Genomic DNA, 20,256 nt, shown 5'->3' with positions numbered 1-20,256 from the left:
GTAAAACTCCTGGTTTTTGGTCATTGGTCTTTCTTGCTGTTTGGTGAAGGCTCCTGGTTTGCCTTGGTCTCTTTAGGACAGTGATTCTGTCTGTGATCCACATTTTTAGCTACACAGTAATTATTCCTTTGCTCACCATGTTCCGTCGTCACATTGATTAGTGCCAGAGCGTTGCGTGTATTAATTAACATGTAAAGGCTCTTACTATGCTCTCTCTCTGGCTCAGTCTCTGCCTCGTTCACTCATTTTTTTTTTCTAGCTCTCTCTCATGCCTTCCAGTCCCCCCAATCCCCCCACTGCCCTTCTCAAATACATCACTCACATTATCCCAGGAGAGAGGGGGCTGGGAGTTGGCTCCAGAGCCAGGGTTTATGCTAGTGAAACATAAAGGAGTCTTTTTGGAGGTGTGTAATTCGGATAAATGCTCACTGAGCTGGAAAGCACAGCACAAACCCATTTCCCCTTTGAGCTCTGGAGCAGGGAGGATGCTGAGAACTCCTAAGTTGTCATAAATCTAAATTAAACATGGTATTGCGGTGTCTTTGTGTCCAAGAGAGTAAACCTCAAACTACAATTAATTCAAGCATTCTTCGAAGCAAAGATTAGAGTGAGTTGTTTCCCGTTTCTCTGGTGGTCACCTTAGCATCTCATTTTGGGAATGCTTTCAGCATCTTTGATCTGATTGGCAGAGCATACCACAGCTCCCAGCAAGGCTCAGGCCCAGTCTATGCAAGTGTGTTAATGCAGGTATGAATGCTTGGAAATGCCAAGCCATTGTGCATACTTAAAGTTCACCCAAAAACTATAATTGTGGTTCCAAACCCACAGACTTTTACTCATGTTCTTGAAATGCTCATGAAGATACTTTTAATATCCATAAGAATCAAGTGGTTTAATCCAAGTTTTCAGAAGAGATCCAATCTCTTGATAAACAGGTTTAATTTATGCTTATATTTATATATAAACAACATTGATCAGTACATATACAGAGAGCTCAAATATGGTGATAAAGCTCTACCTTGCTTGATGCACGAGAACAAACCTCAGTGGTCCTTGCGGAAACTCAAACATTGTTGTCACGCAGAAAAAAACTGTCCTGGCCGTCACACTTTCTTGCCCTTTCACTTTGTTTTGAAGATGAATGAAAGTCATATGGGTTTGGAATGACATAAGGGTAAGTAAATGATGACCAAATTTTCACTTTTGGGTGAACTATCCCTTTAAAAGATGCTGTGAGTAATTTCAGCTGTTTTGCTAACTTCTGTCATTTTGCTAACCTCTCTTACACATCCTGTCTCCAAAACTCAGCCCCCCAAAACATGTCCGTAAACTTGATGTCAGCAAACCCAAAAGAAATGATTCACAGGCAGAGAGCATTTCTGATTATCTAGTTTTCTGAGTGGCAAAAACTTTCTCGGATTGGATTCTGAAATTGATTTTTCTTTTTCCTCTTTACAAAGTATACGTTTATCACTGAGACTAATGTGGTATGTCAAGACATCTGTTTTACTGATATCTGTTGGGTATTAGGGATTTTTTTTATGCGTGGAAGTCCAAATGAATAGCTTATGATAAAGTGCATTGTTACTTTGGTGGAAACAAACCTTAGTACTCAAAGGTTTAGTAGAGTTACAATTGTACATACCATTTAAACTAGATGTCATTTCTATAAACATGTTGACAGTTTAACAAAAAGTAACCAACGGCTAAGCACTCAGTGCTTGTATTTGGACACTGTATTTTTGGATCTATATGACGTTAAATTGAATGACTAGAAGTGTATAGGTGTCTGTATTATTCATGTTAGTTTATATGGCTCTGGTCGCTTTTCCCTCTGGAGTATGTGCCATCTGGGCACAGTGTAATTTGAAGGGTGGGCAGCTGTCATTGGCTCCAACTGAGATTTCCGGTTTGGTGTGTATAAGTGCATTCATGAGTATATGCACACCCCTGTGTTATCGTGTCTGCTTCAGAGAGGGATTTAGTTTTGATGTGTAAATGAGCTTCTAGTGTTTCATCGCTTTCTTGAAGTAACTCCCGCTGACTCTCTTCAGCGACGATCAGGCGTGCTTTGCGGTCTGAATTTTGTAGAAGTTTCAGAGTCATATTGGGATTAGCTTGAGTTTATCATTTGGAAATGTGTATCTGCTGGTTGATAGTGCTTTCATATTGCCACGTATATCTTGTTAAAGTGTCTATTGGGTGCCAATAAGCTTAAAATTTTCACCTCTCCATTTATTTTACATTTGTACCATATTTGTCCCTTTTGAAAAACCTAATGGCAGGAAATTAAATGCATACAGCGACATGGTGTTTGGTGTTTTAAGCCCCCAACGGCACCTTCCAGGCAGCGAGGGGATGGGTAGGTTTAAGGTTGAGGGTAGGGTTAGCTGCCTCTAAGGAGCCATTGGGGGCTTAAAACACCATCGGGCACAAAGACATAGCCTACTTCATCAACATACTCTCTCCGAACTGACATAGCATGGTCATCGATTAGCAATTTAAGGCATCACCAATATCAACAACATTATTTTTTTTAGCACTGTCAATACTTAATTAAATTATAGTATTATTGTTGTATTTATTTTAGTTTGATGTCTTTATTCACATGCATGTTGGCATGATGATATTTGTTTGTTTCTCAGTTGTCCCCTTCACTCACTCTTTAACTTGTGTAAGAGAAGAGCTATTCTTTTCTTTTTCTTTCTTTTTTATTCCATGATAACAATTCTTGGGTTCTGTGCTTAAGGAATGGTAATTTGTGTCATTAAGTACTTTTGTTTTATTAGGAAGCAATGTTCTGGGTTCAATACGAGTTACGTCCAATTCACATCAAGCATTTGTTGGTTACCATAGAAAATAATGTTAAATAAAGACAAAATTTCAATGGAATTGAAAAATGATGCCCTTGTGGTCAGTTTATTTTTGTATAATTAATAAAAATGTTGTCCTGAGACATTAAGTTGTATTGAAGCTCAGACATTTCTTTAAAGTTTGGGACAAAACGATACATGACAGCAATAAAGGAAAAAAGAGGAACCAACCAACGGCTGTTATTTATAACGGATAATTCTGAAATCATTTTCATTTTGTAAAACAAAATAGGCCTTGCGGTGTTTGTGTAATGCAATGTAATTACAAAGACTAACCCTCATTAGCTTGTTAAAGAGGCTAAATGCTCCCCATGACACTTTGCGCTTTACAAAATTCTCAAAGAGCTGCTTGTTGTCATGCTGATATGATCACGCTTGTTTTGTACAAACAAATAAACAATGTTGTTTCCATGGAGGCTGACGCTTTATAATAAGGACTTAGCAGACTTTCCCTACGAAGTAAAACTCGTTCAAAGCAAATACTCACATTTCATGTTCATCACTGTCATGTTTCAGGAATTTGTCCCAAACGTAATATCTCACTTTATTAGCTTGTATGATGCATTTGTGTAAAAGTATTGCATTCATTTGACATGCTGTGTTCTTGTTGCTGGCTTTCACATTTATGTTGCTGCATTTTGTCATCCCTCATCTTCCCCTCATCACCAATATACCCCCCTCCCCCCGTCTCTTCTCCGCCGCTTTACCTTAGGGTGCATGGAGTAACCGTAGCGCAATGAGCTCACCTTCCTGGTCTCCAGAGCGCTTGGACGCCTGGGACAGCCCTAAGACCAGGCCGATGCACGGGCTGCCCATCTGGACCATGAGATTGGTAAATGAGGGGAGGGTGTTGAAGGGTTTGCTCCCTGCAGGGGACTGTGATTTTAAGGTGGGTGTGGGCTGGTTTAGTTTAGAAGGTAAGATCAAATAAGGTGTTGAAAAGTTATCATACCTTAGATGGCTCTGAGATTTTATTGCTTAAAAATGTGAGTCTGTTGCATGAGTTTGATATATAAGTGCAATATTCAGTCATTGATAGTAGATTATGCATCTTGTTCATGATGTAATGTTCATTTAGTAATTTACTCCAGTAGAAGTCCACTACAACCAACAATACAGCCACTTGAAAACCTCCAGTGATAACATTAAACAGGGCTTTAATACAGGACACATTCTTGCTTTCAAAAAATGAAAATGTACCTATTTTAACATGAGATGCTGTCTTAAAAACATAATACTCATGGCGTGAGTTTCTTAAAACCAATGAGATACAGCACACTAGCCAAAGGCTTCGATCTGATACATATGTGACCCTGGATCACAAAACCAGTCATAAGTAGCACGGGTATATTTGTGGCAATAGCCAACAATACATTGTATGGGTCAAAATTATCGATTTTTCTTTTATGTCAAAAATCATTAGGATATTAAGTAAATATCATGTTCCATGAAGATACTTTGTAAATTTCCTACTGTAAATATATAAAATATTTATTTTTGGGAGTGAATGCTGCACAATCACGAACATAAATGGACATGTTTAAAGGAGATTTTCTCAATGTTTTGATTTTTTTTTTTTGCACCCTCAGATTCCAGATGTTCAAATAGTTGTATCTCGGCCAAATATTGTCCTATCCTAACAAACCATACACACCATGCTTTCAATGGAAAGCTTATTTGTTCAACTTTCAGATTATGTATACATCTCAATTTAAAAAAAATTGACCCATGTGACTGGTTTTGTGGTCCAGGGTCACATATTATATGTGAACAGAAAATGATGCACATGGACCAAGTGGCTGTTATTTGTCAGGGATACATTCAAAGAGGGTAGTTATAATGTACAATCTCTACTCATGCTTTTTAAACACAACATGAAATCAAAAATAACCCAACTGACCATAAATGTCCCTGGTCACAATTCATCAGCACCTGTTACTCTTAATGTCAAAATCATATGCTGACATAAGCAAGGCCGTGTGACCAGGAAAACAGTAATATCATAGTGTTTCATGATTCAGTCAAGTCCTTATAGACAAATCCAAGCCTTCATATAACAAACTCTGCATATCTTTACCAATGCATGTGCATGAAACACCAGAGTTGCACCCTTCCTATTGCAGCAGTATCTCATCAGAGTTGCTGTTCTACTGTGTGGCTGCACTCAGGCAGATTTAAAGAAGTGCCTTCCTTAACCCTAGTCTATTTTTTCCCACTCCATAATTCATTTCTGCACAAATTAGACTGTAAAGGCGATGGAGTGCGCCAAGCTTCCTTAGGCAATCTCTCTAAATGAAGTTGACGTCTCCTGTCTGAGTAGTGCTTCTTGGCCACAGTGAGGTAATTACCTGGGAGGAAGTGGGAATTGGGCCAGAGCTTCAGCCTCGATGCAAACGCAACGTGACACCTTCAGAAGCAGGGCAAGTTGGCGGAAGCCTGGCCTGAAATGTGATCTGTAAGTCAGTGCAGTGTTCAGGGAGTTGAGCTGAACCCCAGAGGGCCAGGTCTTGGGATGGATGGATGAGTTTCTATCACAAACACAGATGCAACTAGTTTGGTGCCTTCTCTAAAGTTTTCCACCGTGTCAAGCTAGGTTATAGGTGGATAATTTTCATCTCAACAGCAAAAGCATTGTTTAACCAAATCAGTCTAGCAAAAGTACCATGTGCTGTTAGAGGATCATTTGTGTGCATTTCTCTGAAATGCAATTCAGTGCAATGAAAAGGGACATTTTTTTTCTTCTTGCAGAATGTTATAAAACACTGGTACGAAATTTCTTAATGTTCAAGAGTAAGTGTTATTTTTTAAATTCTGGGATTCCAATAAAAAGGACTTATTATGTATTTTTCATTTTTTTTTTTCAATATTCTTTCATGTGTAATGTTGCAGTTTGATCATGAAAAAAGTCTGCAAAGTTACAAAGCACAAAGTCCATTGTTTCTAAAACCCCTGAAACACCTCGATTGTAGTCTTGAGTTTTCTTCCGGGAACGAACAAGTCACAATATTCCTTATTTAAATAATTCCCACTCAAGGCATACGCAAAATAAAAGTGCACCACTGGGTGCAGAAGTTCTAATAAACGATATTACACAGACAAACACAGGCAAACAGAAGTTCTAATAAACGATATTATACTACTGTTTCACTACGTTGATGCTCTGAGCAGCCATGTTGGATTCTGAAGTCCAACTTGCAGTTCCCCTGAGTTTCCCAGCTGCTCCAACTCGAGTGGGCGTTCCAGTTAAAAGTTCTTCTCACTTCCAAGGACAAATGGAACACACCATAAATACTCTTGAGTTATTCAATAAAAGTTAGGACCTCATCAATAAAAGTCTATGCGATTATTATTTTTTTTTATAGTTTTGAACATCCGTTTTACAAAAACCTGAAGTTTGATCAGTAAGAAAAGAAAGATGGCATATCAAGTCAGAACATCCTGAAGGTCTGTGCTGAGTTTAATGGTCATATCTTGAAAGCAAAGATGCAAGAAGCAGCATCTCATAGATAAGAATGTTGGCTTTGTCAAGCCATCATAACTAAATATTTTACATGAATGCGTGGAAGGGAGATATTTTATTATAATATTTTTCTTTAGGAAATAGTGATGATACAAAACTGAAATCCGTGTTTGCAACATACCGGTAAATTTCAAAATAACTAATTTGTGGAAATGGATCGAACTTCCCAACTCAATTATCATTTTTTCAAGGTTTAAATCAGAGATGCTATTATAATACAATGACCGGAGACAATTGGCCTACTGTCGCTGTCTTTAGGGAACTTAATGGCTTAATAAACCACATTAAATTCAACATGATATTCTCATCACCAACAAAACAATATTTGATATATCATCTAGCCCTGTTAGCAATGAGTATTTGCCCTTTTGTATTATATATTCACACTAAATTTTCACAAAGTGTGCCTTCAAAGAAATTAAATGATATCTTATTTCCCTGTCTCTGTCTGCTAGGGTCGTGGATCTGGCTTTCCTGGAAGGCGGCGACCCAGGGGAACTAACCTGTCTGGGAGAGGTGGCAGGGGACGCTCCAGGCTAAAGATGGAGAGCAGCCCCGTGGTGACCCCTGGGGTATGAAGCCCCCACCTCTACAAGCATAAATAAAACAGCACTCAGATGTGCTTAATGTTCACATTAAAGCCTGAGAAATGCACTCACGCTCAGCAGAGCTTCAGCTGCAGTTCCCAACCCAAATGGCCTTTTCAAAATAGCAAATGCTGACATTTTCCCCAACACGAACGACTTGTGATGGGGGAGACTGAGCCAGCATGTACTTGGCTGCCAATATGATAAAATAGGCAATTTTATTCTCAGCAGCCGTTCTGTAGTTAACACACATAAATGAACATCTTGTCTTAACTTTGTCAACCAGTCTCATTATAATCCAGTGGCATACTAAATTGTCACGTAACTTTTTACCACGACAAGCCTTTAAATATAAACGATCCATTCCTGTGGCAGTGTTGCTAGATTGGGTTGACGATTTCTAGCCCAAAAGCTCTCTAAAATGCTAGTTTTTGACAGTTGCCAAAAGCTAGGACTATCCATAGCTGATTTTAATGTGAAAGTAGACCATATGGCATTTGTTTATGTATTTAAAAAAAAAAAAAATTGTGAGATTTACCACATTTGACCTTTTCAGTTGCATGATTGCAGTGATAAAATGTCCAGAAACAACCATGATATCATTAGACAGTATAGTAATGTTTTAGAAACCGGTGGACGGGATCTGTTGTCTAAACTGGTGTCATGTGCCCTGTTACAGGTGAGCTTTATGGATTCTCCATATGTTGTAAAAGAAGAGGAGGAGAACTCCATGCACAACACTGTGGTCATGTTCTCCACCTCTGACTCCTTCACACTCAAACAAGTAAGCATTTGAGGAAGCTTGTTTCATGCAGGTTTCATGTTGTATTTATTAATCACGTACAGTGGCCCTGTATTTTCACACTTTGACTGAATGACATTGCATTAGATAAAAACACAAAATACCAAAGTTATGTCATCAACATGCACAAAGGCAACATTTGAAATTTAGCTAGCATAGTAAAAGCATCTCTGGTCTTATCTTAGACCTTTTTTAGGGCACATAATCCTGCTCTTAAAAAATAGCATGAGCACTTCGCAGCTGGGTCTCTGATCTTTCTTGTCTCTCCAGGACATGTGTGTGGTGTGTGGGAGCTTTGGTCAGGGTGCTGAGGGCAGACTGTTGGCCTGCTCCCAATGCGGCCAGTGCTACCACCCCTTCTGCGTCAATATTAAGGTAAGTACCCCGCCTCCATCAATCACAACTGACCCCGTTCACGAGCACCGTTCATGAGACGTAATGGTTTAAATTATGAGCTGCTTTTATCTGGAGTGAAGGTTAATGGTGCGTGAGATAAGTGTGACAGGTCAGTGTGTGAGAGGACCTGGATGAAAGCAGCCTGAGGGTAATGCGTAATATGTTAAGAGGATTATGAAGCACACTATAAAGACGTGTCTTATGTTGATAGACTAAAGCAGAGATCTTTATCATGTGAAGACAGCAGAAGAATACATCAGGGTGCTTTCAGTATCTCTCAGCGCTTTGAGATATGCCAAGTAGAGAAACCTCCTGATCTTCATTTAATAAAAGAGGCCCAGATGGATTCTGCTGATTTTTTTCACTTTCCCAGTGTGGATTCTGGACCTGATTAAGAACAATTAAAGTAATAAATCTCAAGAGGCTGTGCATTAAAGAGACTGTTGGTGGTGGAGAGTGGCTTATTAAGTGTTTAAAATGGCAGGACCAGCAATATGATGAAAACACTAGTGTTCTATAAATGTATTATTAATAATAACCACAGTAATATAGTGTAGTGTAGTGCTCCTTCAACAACACCAAACCAAAAATGTATTCTTATATCTCATATTATACTTAAGATGTTTGCTACCAGAAAAGTATTAAGAGTAAATGATTAACTATTGTGATTTTTGACAGCCCTGATATTTTATTATCAATTGCAATTTCAGGGTTTTTCAAGCAATTTAAAATGCTAATCTTTACCCCCTGGTATTTGCTTAAGGACCACCTGAGGGAACACATACCCCTTGTTGTGAATCCCTAATGTAATTCATTAGCTTATCTGCAGGCTGATTAAGGTTGCCAAGCAACATACAGTTCATCCTTTTGTTGCAGATCAGTACATTTATATAGAATTCAGCTGATCTGTGTGTGCAGGTGAACGTTTATCAGCTATTTTACCACAGCTTCAAATATGGCTTATCCCATCAGAATGTTGAACTTGGTATTATCCATTCTATAAATGTGCAAGTTTTTTTCAAATTCAGTATCTAATTGGCAGATATCATGGCCAGGTGTCTTCCATTCTGAGCGAGTCCAGCTTCTGTAAAAGAGCTGTCTACCTCTCATTCATTTATCCATTGGTCTGTGCAAGCAGCTGACTAATCACAGCTGCTGAAGATAATTGCTCTTATCCCAGATAACAGAACAAGAATATTTATTTAAAGATAATTGATGAAAATTCTGCTATTTACTCACCCTCACGCTGTTCTAAACCTTTTAAATTTAGAGAATTTAAAGAAATTCTCTAATTCCGAGAAATGCTAGTTAATGCAATAGAAATGCAAGCTAATCTTTTACATACATGGAAAGTGGGTGATGATTTATACTGTCAAATATAAAAAGCACCATATTATAAAAGTAGTCTGTACAAATTGTGTGCCATATTCCTTCTAAAGTCTTCTAAAACCATTTGATAGCTTTGTATGACGAACAAACTGGAATTGTAAATCATCAAACATCATTGGTCATCAGTCATGACTGATCTTTTTTAGTGTCGAAACAGGTGCAACACATTTTGAGGTGCCATGATGGATTGTGGACAAGTTTGAATGAAATATGAGAGCTGCAGCAGAGAGGAAATTTTATTAAATAATGACTTAAAGGGCTGGTTTACCCAAAAATATAAATTCGGTCATAATTTACTCAGTCTCATGTCATTCCAAACCCATGATACTTTTGTTTCTTTTTGAATCACAAAGATCTTTTTAATTAAACCTGAGAGATTTCTGTCCCTGTGTTGAATGTACATTACACCAAAATTGTCAAGCTTCAAAATTTCATAAAGACATCATAAAAGTAATCCATATGAATCCAGCTGTTTTATCCAAGTCTTCTGAAGAGACAGTTGCTTTATATGATGCACAGATTTAATTTAGGCTTTTATTCAGATATAAACATTGATCAACACACACACCATTTCATTTTGTTCTTGCACGTCAAGCAAGTACATTTGAGCTTCCTGTTAATTCCATAAAGCAACTGTGTCTCTTAGAAGACTTGGAATAAACAGCCTAAATCGTATGTACTTTGCATAGTACTTTTACAATGGTTTATCTACAAACTTTTTGAAGCTCAGAGTTTTTGGTTGCCTGGACTTTGGAGGGACAGAAATCTAACAGGTTTCATTAAAAGTATCTTCATTTGTGTCTGCGCCGATAGCCTCGTGGGCAGCGCGCCGATAGCCTCGTGGGCAGCGTGCCGACATACAGCGCCGTTTCATTTCGGGCGACCCGAGTTCGAGTCCCACCTCGCGGAACTTTCCAGATCCTGTCCCACTTCGCTTCCTGTCTGCTAACTGTCCTGTCATGATAAAGGCAAAAACGGCAAAAATAAACATTTTAAAAATGTATATCTTCATTTGTTTCGAAGATGAACGAAATCTTGTTGGTTTGGACCGGAATGAGGGTGATAGTAAACGATGGCAATTTTTTTGTGTGTGTGTGAACTAACTCTATAATGAGGGCTCATTATAGAGATATGTGGACTTTTTTTTATGGGGATCTTTTTGAGTTTGGCAGCTCATGGTCATTCTGTATGGAAAAGAGTAGCATGAACAACTCTTTGATTCATGGGGGAAAACAAAGTCATATGGTTTGGAATGACATGAAGCAGAGAGAATGACATAATTTAAATTTTTATTTGAACTATTCTGTTAACTGAAACTTTGCATCTCCAAATAGCTGTCATGTCGAGCCTATATATGTAAATTTCCCTTTATTAATATGGATAAAATGATCCCTTTCCCTAGTGGAATACAAACCCATAGGTGCCGGTGAACAGCAGGCTGACTGGACATGCTTGTTAGTACAGGACGATGTGGTTGGATTGAATTATCACCACCCACATAAATTGATCTGTAAATACCAGCAAATCCTTCTGACAAATACCTCTGACCCTAGAGACATGTAACAGCTGTGTTCTTTGTGTTTTTTATATCCATCCAGATAATTGCCTGCTAAATATATAACCCTCCATTGCCCTTTAGACTAGTGCTTGACCTGTGACCTGTGACCTCTGACCTCAGGTGTGTGTGTGTGTGTGTGCCCATTTTAGATCACAAAAGTGGTGTTGAGTAAAGGCTGGCGCTGTCTGGAGTGCACAGTGTGTGAGGCATGTGGGCAGGCCAGTGACCCCGGGCGCTTACTGCTCTGTGATGACTGTGACATTAGCTACCACACATACTGTCTGGACCCACCACTGCAGAATGTACCCAAAGGCAGCTGGAAGTGCAAGTGGTATGTACACTCTCTCTCTCACTCACACACACACACACACACATACACACACACATACAGAGAGAAGTCTTCTCTAAAATTAGAAGCAGCTTTGGATCACAGCCCAGTTTTGTACTTTTTAGTAGTTCTGTCTTCATCTTTGTCTGTCAGTCTTTAGGCTATATATATATATATATATATATATATATATATATATATATATATATATATATATATATATATATATATATATAGCCTACATTTTAACTACTGGCCTGACCGTGCCAGCCAAAAAAATCTTTAGCGCTGAGCTCTGAGATATATATATATATATATATATATAATTACATATATACATATATACATACATGCATACATACATACATACATACATACATACATACATAGACAGACAGACATACATACATACATACATACATACATACATACATACATACATACATACAGACAGACAGACAGATTTTTTTCTGCTGACACGGTCAGGCCAGTAGTTAAAATGTTTACTTGCCCTGCCACAAAAAAAAAAAAAAAAATTATTTTCTTTTTTTTTTTTTTTTTTTGTCCAATGTATTTAAATATATAAGCCACCAAAATTTTAGATACCAGTAAAATTTCACAGCTTTTGATTAGAATTTTGATACCACACAAAAAACTACAAGCCTAACTAATATAAAGTTCAAACATTATTGAAGACAAATTACAAGCAATAGCACAAATAAATATAATAAAAATAAAATAAAAAAATGTGTGTGTGATTTTGTGTGACACAGTTGTGTGTGTTTGTCCGTTTGAGGGCAAGAATGCACAAAAGAGAACACAATTCAGTGTTTGTGCACTGTATGAGACACGGATCTCTCTGTGATATCCTTTCTATGTAGTCTGTATTTTAAACAATCAATATAAACTTTTAGCTAATTAATTGGCCCAGGTGTCAGTGATAATTTGCGAATAATCGCTCCTAAGATTAAAATTTGTAATTATTGATACATTGAATCCCCAAATTAATGTATATTAATGGAAGATGGGGAAAGGTCTCTCTGGAAAGATATGACTGATATTCAGCAGTCAGTGTTGAAATGTGAAGTGTGTAAACTTTGTTTTTCATTTGTGAAACTTATTTTGTGAATATAAATTTGGTTGTGAGTTTGCAATGTGAATTTTGAGCTGCAGTAGAGGGGATCATTTCCATGAATAACGAGCTGAATTTTGGACTGTTCCTCAAACAAAGCTATCATTATGGCTTCAGAACCCTTGGTATGTATAGTGCATTAGTCGTGTGGACTAATTTGGCAGAAAAATGTGCGTAATGGTCTTGAAGTTATTTCATAATGTTAAAATGCAAAGTCCTAATGATCCTAAAATGGGCTTCAGTTTCTTTTCCAAAAGCTTAATTTTCTAAAATATAGTTTCTTCTTTCTTTCTTTTGATTTTGAGGTGAAATACCCATGCATTTTCTTTACAGGTGCCATGGATTCACGAGTCTGTGATATTCTCTCTTAATTTCTTCAATTTAAATTTATCTCCTGCCCTCAACACTTTAACTTTATCTCTTTGTTAGCCTCAAATCTCTCTTTGTGTCCCCCTCTATTGTTTTTTTTTTTTTTTTTTTCTACCCATCTAACACTCTCTTGATCTTTAGCAGCTGTTTTCAAACAAGACCGAAGGGGATTTCATACATATTTGCTGTAATGTCTCGTGTAATCCTCGTTCAAACAGACTGGGTTTGCATTACATTGTGCAGCATTCGGTCAGAGCTTTACTTGGGTTGAAGCCATTTAAATATTTATTTTTAGGGCAGCGTAGTCGATGCTAAGCCTTGTGCAAACAAGAGGTGTGTCCATTCACAGAAAGGCTACAAAATGAGCGTGAAAGGATGGGTTTAGACCTTTATGATTAAAAGTGTGTGTATCTGGGATAACGTGTCTTTGCACACTAATCTATGTTATATATGTGTGTAAATACATTGTTCTCCATCAGGTGCGTGTTGTGTACTCAGTGTGGAGCCACGTCCCCTGGCCTGCGGTGTGACTGGCAGAACAACTACACGCAATGCGGCCCATGTGCGAGTCTCACTGTGTGCCCCGTGTGCACACGCAACTACAGAGAGGAAGAGCTCATCCTACAGTGCCGGCAATGTGACAGGTGGGTGGCACTCTATCATGCCAAATGTCATAACGGCAGAATAAAATGGCTCAGCAGCAGTAGATTAGTATGTGAATAAATGCAGGTGTTGATGGAGAAATATATTCATTGCATTGAGCCTGTGATATGTACATCCTTTGTGACTTCTCCTTAATGGCTGACTGGTTATTATGAATGTGGCCTAATCATGATGTATGGTCTTCAGGTGGGTTCATGCCTCATGTCAAGGGCTGAACTCTGATGAAGAGGTGGAGAATGCAGCGGATGAGGGCTTTGACTGCTCTCTATGTAGAATGCACACCATGCCAACATCTGGTAAGAACTACAAACCTCTGGGGCCAGATATGTGAAACATTCTCAAAAATGTGTATTCCTGTTTCTTCTTCTTTCACTATTAAGTGTATGGCAGGCAGTCCATAGAAGCACTTATGGGAAAATTATGAAATTTGGTACACAGATAGAGGACATCCTCAACATTAACCACAGCAATTTTGGAGTCTCTAACTCAATCCCTGTAGCGCCACCAACTGTCCAAATTTGCACTCATGTTTATGCTAATAACATTTGAACTGTATGGGCTAGAAATAAAAATATAAAATTCCACTGATTCGCTTGATTTCATTTTCCATCATGGAAACTCTTCCGCCATTTTAATTTTTCTGACCCAGGCAGTTTGTCCAATTTTTACCAAAATTGGCTCTCAAATGAGAGCTTCTTAAGAAATTTTCAAGAATTGCACTTAGGAATATTCTTACAAAGTTCTTGAAATTTATCTAAAGCAGTGGTCTCAAACTCAATTCCTGGAGGGCCACAGCTCTGCACAGTTTAGCTCCAACCAGCTCCAACTCACACCTGCAAGGAAGTTTCTAGTAATCCTGAAGACCTTGATTAGCTGGATCAGGTGTGTTTGATTAGGGTTGGAGCAAAACTGTGCAGAGCTGTGGCCCTCCAGGAATTGAGTTTGAGATCACTGATATAGCATTTGCTTTTTCTAATAAGATTTCCATGAATCCTGCCCCTGGAGTTTTTACATTTCCGAATATCACATTTAATCGGCATGTGATTTGTATGATTTTGGATTGAGTTTGTAAATTGATTTCGTGGCTTGTTTTGGCTGTTCAAACTACAAAGAACTAAACAGATTTGAGTTGGATATGCCTAAAAATCTGATATTTCTGTATGATGTGCACGTTGATGCTTGATTCTTCTTTAACAGATGGAAACTAGAGTGTTTTGGTCAATGAAACTTTGTTCTAGAAAAATGTGGTTCATTAAAAAAAAGCAGATGGCCTGAATTTTAAATCAAGCTGCAACCTGCTCGTGTGAATGAAGCAGCAGTTAATGTAATCTGCCTTTAATGGCTCCAGACTGTCCCGTTATCAATAAATAACTAAACAAATGACTGTGAATATGCAGTGTTAACCCTGGAATGAGTCAAGCTTCCATCTTCCTCTTATGTTGTTACAGGTGGCACAGTGGCAAAGCTCATAGACATCAGCGAGCCTCCTTTAGTGACACAGATTCTTACAAAAGTCAAGGAAAATGGTATTTATAAATACTATTTTGATCATTGCACTCTGCTTCAACATATTTGCTGTGTAACAATTATGGTGCTGTCAAAGGGACATTCTCCGAGCACTTTTGCAATCAATATTGCTGTGTTCTGTTCTGTGCCAGAATTCCAGCGGACGTATACTCAGGACGGCGTGTGTCTGACTGAGTCAGGCTTGTGCCAGCTCCAGAGTTTATGTGTCCCAGCTGCCCGCCGCAGACGACCCAAACCTAAGCTAAAGCTGAAGATCATCAATCAGAACAGTGTTGCTGTGCTGCAGACGCCCCCTGACCCTCAGTCTGAACTCTTCAGGGACGGAGACATGGATGACAGTAGAGGTAAAGAATGTGTTTGTGCTTAAAGGTGATCATTTTATGGATCAATTACTACTTTACAACTAGATTTTGTTTTCAGGGACCAGTCCCGAATCCAACTATCTTTTATCAGCAGTTTCTCAGCATGAGAATGTCCAAATGTAAAAAAAAGTTTTCTATGAAACAAGACCTACCTTTTGATTCTTCCTGCTAGTTTAGTCTTTACTTTTGTTTATGTCTCAAAAAACAACTCTAAAAATGCCTTCAGAGCTTAAAGGGTTAAACTAAAATAATATGAGAAATGTTGCCTTGGCAACTAGCTGAAAGATTGATTGATTGATTGATTGATTGATTGTATTGAGCTAATTTAAGATCTCATTTATTTTATTTCAAATAATGAAAATGTGTTTTTATAGCTTTAGTTTTAGTTTTCGTAAAAAAAAAATGGAATCATAATAAAATATCTGGCTTTGTTTATTTTGCCACTTGACATTGACGGTGATTGTGAATTGGTGATGACAGCCATCACACAGCTGAACATAACAGAGAAAGACAGAATAATCTAGAAAATAGATTTAAAAAAGAAAAGATTTGTTGAAAATGAAAAAAAAAAAATGCGTGGAGTGATTGGAGAGAGCGAGAGAGAAATCGACAGGAAGGTGAGCCGTGTAATGAATTTGACTTGGAGAGAGAAGAGAGCCTTTGAAAACAGCAGTCAGCAAATGATACCTGCCTTTGCATTCCAGTGATCAGAGGCTGGACGGCTCTAACTGAATTAATGGCCAACCCCTCCATCAGAGCACCAGTCTGAGAGAACAGGCGGGGGGTAATGATGAGGAATGGGGCCAGCAGTTTAACCCCCTCACTGCCAGAGCATACTATATAAAATTGCAATTTACAACTTTAAATAATAACTCCGTCTCCTAGGTTTACGTTAAGACTTCACCACATGATTCTGTTACCACATGATTTCCACCCCATGAAACAAATTATGGCGTAAAAATGTAACACCCAAGATATGATGCAAATTCTAAAAAATTATAAGATATAATTGCACAAATTGTTTCATTGTTTGTAGTGTTTCTATTTTTTGAAGATGCTGTCCATCCATTCTCTAAACCGCTTGTCCTATTTAGGGAATGCTGGAGATTTTTTTGGTAAAATAGTATTTTCTTTATTGCTAGAATGTAATTATCTTATAAAGAAGGTTTTTAATTGGTATTCAGAATGAACCTCATATAAAAGAAGGAATATTAGTTCCCACTTTTCTCCCTTTGTTAAAAAGGAAAGGGAATTAAAATGTGACTTTTTCAAGCCCTATTTTGTACCCTATTTGTGGAATTCTGTCATTTTAGTGCACCAGTCTTTCCACCTTCCTTTGTTTTTTGTAATCTTTATACAACTCAGATTGCATTGAACACAAATGTGTGTTTTGTTTTTATTAGTGGTGGTTTTTAATATCAACTACTGAACCACACTGTCTATGCATGTATCTTTGTGTGGTTTAGAGAATATTCTGTCAGCATCTACAGTGCTCTGTGTTGTTTGGCTGCATTGCAGAGGGCGATCCGATGGACTGTGATGGGAAATCTGACTCCAGCCCTGAGCGTGAGCCCTGTGATGACCACCTGAAAGGGGCCGACGGCAACAAGAAGAGGAAAAGGAAGCCGTACAGACCGGGTGAGAGAGAGCGAGAGAGAGAGAAAGGTGCACTTATCGGAAAGGACAGCTCCACTGGACTGTGAAATAGTGCGGCTGCAAATTCTGGACCTTAAATAGCATCCCACAGTGCTTTGCTCTTTAAAGCTCCTAGCCGGGGAGAACTCTGGAAAGAATGTTCTCTCTGAGCTTTTTTTTTCTGACTAAAGAAGTAATCTCTTTAATGTAGTGTCCTTTTTAAGCACTGCCTTCCATTTCAGGGTTTTTAAAAAAAAAACAAAAAAAACACATGCTGTATAGACATGTGTATCTGCACAGTTTTATCCTCACGTCACCCCAGTTGCATCTGAGTTCAGTGTTTATTTTTTGAAATACTCAATTACTATTTAGTGGTGTAGTTTAAGGCAAGTTTATTTATATAGCAGATGTCATCAACCGTGCTCCTGGAGACCCACTGCCCTGCAAAGTTTTTATTCAACCTGGTTCAGCTTGTGATTTTCAAGCAATCCTGAAGAGCTTGTTTAGCTGGTTCAGGTGTGTTTGGTGAGGGTTGGAGCTGAACTCTGCAGGACAGTGGGTCCCCAGGAGCAGGGTTGGAGACCTCTGTTATATAGCATTTTACATAATACATTTCTTTAAAGCAAGCAGCTTTACAGTATTAAACATGAAAAAAGTGTCAGTGTCGCTTTCAATTACAATTACAACTTAAATTTCTAATGTAAAGCATCTATTCAGTGTGTTCATGTTTTTACTCGCATTTGACCATGACGGACTCAACAGAATAAATGTAGATTTCTGTCAAAGAAGGAGGATCCCCAGAGCACACCTACCTATTGCATAATTTCTAATGACCAGTGGAAGTTCGAAGATGTTTACCAGCCATAGAGCACTTTTCCAGAAAGTTAGCTTTGGCAAGCGGTTTTAAACCCCAAACAAGCTTCATTTTGGCTTGATTTTGTTTGAAATGACACCACACCAGTTCATCCTTCGATTTCGCTTGAAGTATATCGGGGCCTTTAGTGTTCTGAACAATTCTAGTTTTTGTTTTTCAAAGTTCCCCTACCCCCGCATGTGCCATACTTTTTATTTATTTATTTTTTGATAGAAGTGAATACATAAAGACTTCAGAAATGTGTATTAGTGAAGCCTTGTTTAAATGCTCTTTGATTTGTTAGTATTACATTTTATTACATTTAGTTTTCATACCTGTATCCTACAATAGAAATGCTTCCACTATTTTACACTACATAAACCAATCCAAGAGTCTGTCCTGACTCTCTGTGTCCATGCAGTGGACTGTGCTGAGGTGGGGGTTGTGGGGTCACAGACAATGTGGCACAACCAGAAATAGACTTACCTGAAATGGTTCCTCTAGGAGCGTAGCCAAGATGAATCACCCTCTTCTGGTCTAAAGTTCATACGTCTTCCTGAATTATGGAGATGAATGTCAAGACGTCACTGTCCAGGGTCCCATGTTATTAATTCCTGATTGCGTCCATCACCCAGTTTAGGGGTACTGCAGCTTCTCTTTTTTTTTACGTACTGTTTTAAGTTAAATTCGATTTTTGTTCCCCTTCTTCCCTCTTTAGGTATCGGTGGGTTTATGGTGCGTCAGAGGAGCAAAGCAGGACAGGGAAAAGGCAAGCGGTCTCTCAGTCAGAAAGACTCTACAAGCTCGCTTACAGAGAACCTCACAGGAAAGGAACAAGGTATGGTATAGACATCTCTGTTTTTGATGATTATTTATTTTGGTCGGTACTCTTAGTTGTTGCATCAAGTTTATCTTCTCACCAGGTTGGAATGAACCAGATACTCCGGTGGGTGGGACCCCCACTGTTAGTGAGCCTCTGGAGAAAGTCAAGAAGAGATACAGGAAGAAGAAAACCAAACTCGAAGAGGTCTTCCCTTCATACCTACAGGTCAAACCCACAAATATTTATATAAAATGTTTCTTAAACCATAGTGCACTGATCACTTGTCGTTAGTGAAGAAATCCAATGGGTCCTCTAGCTGAATAAAAAAAATTAAATAAAATAATAATTCTAATTGACAAAAAGCACCAACATAGAATAAATCAACTAATGAATCAACAATTGATTAAATAATTGTGTTAATTATCAAATTGTTTCTTTAGTCTCAATTAAAAAAACAATAGACATTTATGTGAACATTTACTTGAGTATTCAGTCCAACTTCTTAGCTAGCGAGCCATTGGCCCAGGTAGCTAAAAGTAGCAGTCTGAGTCAAATGAAAAAGTTTTAGAAAAAAATCAATTTTGCTTGTTTTTGCAATCTGGACTCTAAATTATTATTTTTTGGTAATTGAGAACAGACCACAGATGGTGTCAATAGAGCTTAACTTGTGTTGAATCTGGAACATTATTTAAACCACAAGCCACTCCAGGGAAATAAACCTGTAAGTGTACTACATAAGTCACTTTAGATAAAAGTATCTTGTAATTACTAGTTCTCTCAGTAAACATAAGCTATCCTGTATCCATGTCAAAGCTGAATGTGTGGTTGATCTGAAGAATGAATGTAGTGGGCAGGGATTTTGTGAGCATGTGTATGGTTGACACACTGCTCTTATAAAAGACCATCATGCTCAGCATGGAGATGCAGTGATGCATTAACTGTAACAGCTGTCACTTTAGGCGTTCCTGTTTGTCAAACCTTAAATCAGACTTAAAGGTCGTCACCAGAGGGATGTCTTGAATCAATGATTTAAATTGAAGCACATTAGGCCTTTAATGTTTTAACACAGCAGAGAGTCATCACATTGATAATTTGGTACTGTTAGATATTCTGAAGTGCTACAAACTTGTTTTACCATGTAGCACTGTGGCAGCCTTTTGACATTTCAAACCAAAGATTACAGTAAGTGCTGCAAAGAAAAAATTGCGACTTTCACCTGGTGGATGACAAAATAAGCAGAAAAAATGCCATATCCAGACAGCACAATATCGTAGAGTCTTGGAGTTACCACTCAGATCACCCTAGAAATCAACTAGTAATTACCCAGAAAACCCTAGCAAACTAGAAACCACCCATACTGAAAGAAATTGTAGAAATAATTTTCACTCAGAAATTGCTTGTACATTTCACAAATAATTACAAAGAAATGGCAAGAAAAA

General features: G+C 38.1%; 1 protein-coding gene across 1 annotated transcript in view; it reads left to right on the top strand.

Moving 5' to 3' along the window:
• kmt2ca (lysine (K)-specific methyltransferase 2Ca) overlaps positions 1 to 20,256 on the top strand; it is a 146,766-nt gene that overhangs the window by 93,441 nt on the left and 33,069 nt on the right. The window contains exons 15-26 of the mRNA XM_079863809.1: positions 3,586 to 3,705; positions 6,849 to 6,965; positions 7,660 to 7,764; positions 8,053 to 8,157; positions 11,275 to 11,456; positions 13,434 to 13,598; positions 13,804 to 13,913; positions 15,066 to 15,143; positions 15,276 to 15,488; positions 17,025 to 17,144; positions 18,713 to 18,832; positions 18,918 to 19,042. Of these exons, the coding sequence (XP_079719935.1) occupies positions 3,586 to 3,705; positions 6,849 to 6,965; positions 7,660 to 7,764; positions 8,053 to 8,157; positions 11,275 to 11,456; positions 13,434 to 13,598; positions 13,804 to 13,913; positions 15,066 to 15,143; positions 15,276 to 15,488; positions 17,025 to 17,144; positions 18,713 to 18,832; positions 18,918 to 19,042 (1,560 nt within the window). The remainder of the gene's footprint in view (positions 1 to 3,585; positions 3,706 to 6,848; positions 6,966 to 7,659; positions 7,765 to 8,052; positions 8,158 to 11,274; positions 11,457 to 13,433; positions 13,599 to 13,803; positions 13,914 to 15,065; positions 15,144 to 15,275; positions 15,489 to 17,024; positions 17,145 to 18,712; positions 18,833 to 18,917; positions 19,043 to 20,256) is intronic.

This window comes from Squalius cephalus, assembly GCF_949319135.1.
Source record: "Squalius cephalus genome assembly, chromosome: 25".
In the NCBI taxonomy this organism is placed as follows: Eukaryota; Metazoa; Chordata; class Actinopteri; order Cypriniformes; family Leuciscidae; genus Squalius; species Squalius cephalus.
Note: the sequence above shows the minus strand (reverse complement) of the source record. Positions and strands in the feature narration are given on the sequence as shown.